A 2,998-nucleotide genomic window follows, 5' to 3' on the forward strand; every position below is an offset into this window, starting at 1 on the left:
TGCCTGCCTGGAGGCCGAGGGCTGAGATGACTTGTAGTCTGAGCCACGAGAAGCCCCTGCCTCAGCCTGGTCCATGCTGGCACTGCCCAGCCCCGCACGCAGAGCCTGAGACAAGACAGGCAGTGGCAGCAAGCGAGGAGCACGTGGGGACCAGGGGCAGGTGCAGGCTTGCAGGCGGTGCCAGCCGCGGCCCCTCCTGGCCCGTGACTCCGCCAGGGACCTTCAGCCTCTGGTGTCTCTTTTCCAAAGTTTCCAGCAGCCCCAAGAGCAGCTTGTCGGTGCCCCCGGGCCCACCCGTGTACGTGGACCTGGCCTACGTCCCCAACCACTGCAGCGGGAAGAACGCGGACCTGGAGTTCTTCAAGCGCGTCCGATCCTCGTACTACGTCGTGAGCGGGAACGACCCAGCCAACGGGGAGCCCAGCCGGGCCGTGCTGGATGCGCTGCTGGAGGGGAAGGCCCAGTGGGGCGAGAACCTGCAGGTGAGTCCCTACGAGGCCAGGCCGGGGGCGCCGCTCGCACCGTGGGGCTCCGGGGGCACGTGCCTCTCCCAGAGTTTGTCTAATGCAAGCAGCACGGGTCGGAGGGGCCTGGGGCTCCGCGCCACGCGGTCCTAGCAGCGGTACCAGCCCCTCGTCCTGTCACCAGCAGTGCAGGCCAAGGGCAGCGCAGGTGGCTGGTGACGTGGACAGCTCCCCTCCCTCCTGCTCCTGCACAGGTCTGTGAACACGGGTGCAGGCGGCAGCACATTCTGCCTTGCTGCCTCCCAGCCCAGCCCAACCCGGCCACTTCTGCTCGCGGATGGTGCTGCGCGTTGTTACTGGTACTGCAGCGCAGACGGGCCTCGCCTGGGCCAGGGCCTGGCTGCGCGGGGCACTACAATGGAGCAAAGGCCGCCCGGCAGCGTGCGGGGCTGAAAGAAGCAGCCTGGCTGGGGCTGGGGCTGGGGCCGGGGCCGGGGCCGGGGCCAGGGAGGAGGAGGGCAGTTGCGGCCGTGGGGCACTCGGGGTGTGCCAGGGCCTGCTGATGCCACCCGCTGGGTGCAGGGCCGTCAGTTGCCTCTTCTGTCCCTCCAGGTAACCCTGATCCCAACGCACGACACAGAGGTGACACGGGAGTGGTACCAGCAGACCCATGAGAAGCAGCAGGAGCTGAACATCATGGTGCTGGCCAGCAGCAGCACCGTGGTGATGCAGGACGAGTCCTTCCCCGCCTGCAAGATCGAGTTCTAGCTGCCCGGTCACGCCACGCTCATCCATCGCCCCGTCTCCATCGCCGCACTCAGACACCGCCTGCCGCCCAGCCCTGCCGGCGCCGTCCCTGCGTGGTCCTGTGGACCGGGAGAGCGGGCGCCTGCACAGCGTGGTGCTGGGGCTCTGCGCGAGGAGCACGGGCTCTGCCCAGCCTGGGCTGAGGTGCACCGTGCCGGGGCAGGAGGAGGCCGGGGCACCTTCCCCTCCTGGGTGGATTTTGCTGCCTGTACAGTCGCTGTAGAATAACGTGGCTGCCTTCATGCTGCAAGTGCTTTCCTCGCCTGCATCCTGGCCACCCCACCCTACGCCACCCTGCCCTGGCGTCACGGCACTGGCCTCTTCCCCCCAGCCTGGCCTGCCATGAGGCTGCAGCACGAGGGCGGCTGCGGGCTGAGAACTGTCCGATGCAGAACAGATGGAGTGAGGAGACGGTGATGGCCAGTGACGCCCTGCAGCTGCCAGCAAGGCCCAGGACAGCCTGATGCGTGGGAGCTCCGCCACCTCCCGGGGCATTGGGACACGAGCCCTGGGCCCCAGTGGGCTTGGCCTGGGCTCCGGACCCGCAGGCTCTACCCGAGCTGCTGCATGTGGCCGATTCCCTCCCTCCCTCCCTCCCTGCAGCTGCGGTGCTGCAGGACGCCCGAGCCGGCATTGGCACAAAGTGTATGCTGCTGCCCCGCTGTCCTGAGCTTGCGGCGCAGCGCGGCGCGGTGGGGCGGGTAGGGCTGGATGGTGCTGCCCCCCCGGCCTCCAGACGCACAAACCCCAGTCTCTGCAGTCGCAGGCCTCGCAGGGGTGGGAGATGAGCCGGGGCGTGGGCAGGCCACGCGTGGGGAGGCAGGCGGCTGCGTTTCCTGAAGGAAGGCTCTTGCTACCACCCGCCGGTCGTGGTCTCGCAGGGGCAGCAGAGCCCTGACCAGGCAGCAGCCCCCACCCCACCAGCCACAGGGTGTGAGGAGTGGGCGACAGCGACTCCCCCAGGACAGCCACCGTCGCCCTGCCCCGGCCGTTGGGAAACGCCGCCCAACCCCGCTGGGGTCAAGGGCAGGTGGAGTCAGGCTGCGCTGGGGCCAGGCGGCTGGCACTTGCCCCCCAGCTCATGCTCTCGCCATGGTGCCATGGGCCTACCACTGCCCTCCAAGGGGCAGGGCCACGCCACTCCCTCCAGGACCCGTGCCCCGCGCAGGGCGTGGGAGGATGAGGGGGGCCGAGCACTGGCAGGAGGGTGCCCACATGGCCCAGGACGGAGGTGGCAGAATATGGCTAAGGTGGTCTGCCGGGCTGCACCCCTGCTGCTGTCCCAGCCAGGCCCCCTTGCCTGCATCCTGCTGCCGTGGTGCCCGGCCCTGCTAGGTCGGAAGCGCATCTGGGATGGTTTATTTTGCTGCCTAAATTATGTATTTATTTTGGTTTTGGGCTGCTGCTGCAGTGCTGGCGCCGGTGCCCTCCGGCTGCAGCTCGCAGGGGCGTTGCCACGGCCGCCCAGATGCAGCCAGGTGATGGTGGCATGGCCACGGGGGCTGGGCCACGTATGTGCGGGCAGCCGGGGGCCATTGCACGCTGCCTGCAGGCCCAGAGCGGGGGGCGGGGGGCGGGGCCGTGGCTGGCAGCCTGGCGCCCCCAGGCAGCGCCACGTGCCGTTCTTTGTCAGCGCTCGCTCCAGAGCGCATTGGCCGGGAGGGCCTGCTTTCGTTCTCTATAAGCTGATTGGGTCAGTACATATGAATGTCAGTTATGGCAGGCAA

At 68.6% G+C, this 2,998-nt stretch overlaps 1 protein-coding gene across 1 annotated transcript in view; it reads left to right on the forward strand.

The window, feature by feature from the left end:
- The window catches only part of MAP1A (microtubule associated protein 1A), a 13,430-nt gene extending 10,438 nt beyond the window's left edge, over positions 1 to 2,992 (forward strand). Inside the window, exons 5-6 of the mRNA XM_025212482.1 lie at positions 250 to 482; positions 1,077 to 2,992. Coding sequence (XP_025068267.1) covers positions 250 to 482; positions 1,077 to 1,232 — 389 coding nt within the window. The 3' untranslated portion in view covers positions 1,233 to 2,992. The remainder of the gene's footprint in view (positions 1 to 249; positions 483 to 1,076) is intronic.
- Positions 2,993 to 2,998: the final 6 nt, after the last annotated feature.

This window comes from Alligator sinensis, unplaced genomic scaffold (assembly GCF_000455745.1).
Source record: "Alligator sinensis unplaced genomic scaffold, ASM45574v1 scaffold407_1, whole genome shotgun sequence".
In the NCBI taxonomy this organism is placed as follows: domain Eukaryota; kingdom Metazoa; phylum Chordata; order Crocodylia; family Alligatoridae; genus Alligator; species Alligator sinensis.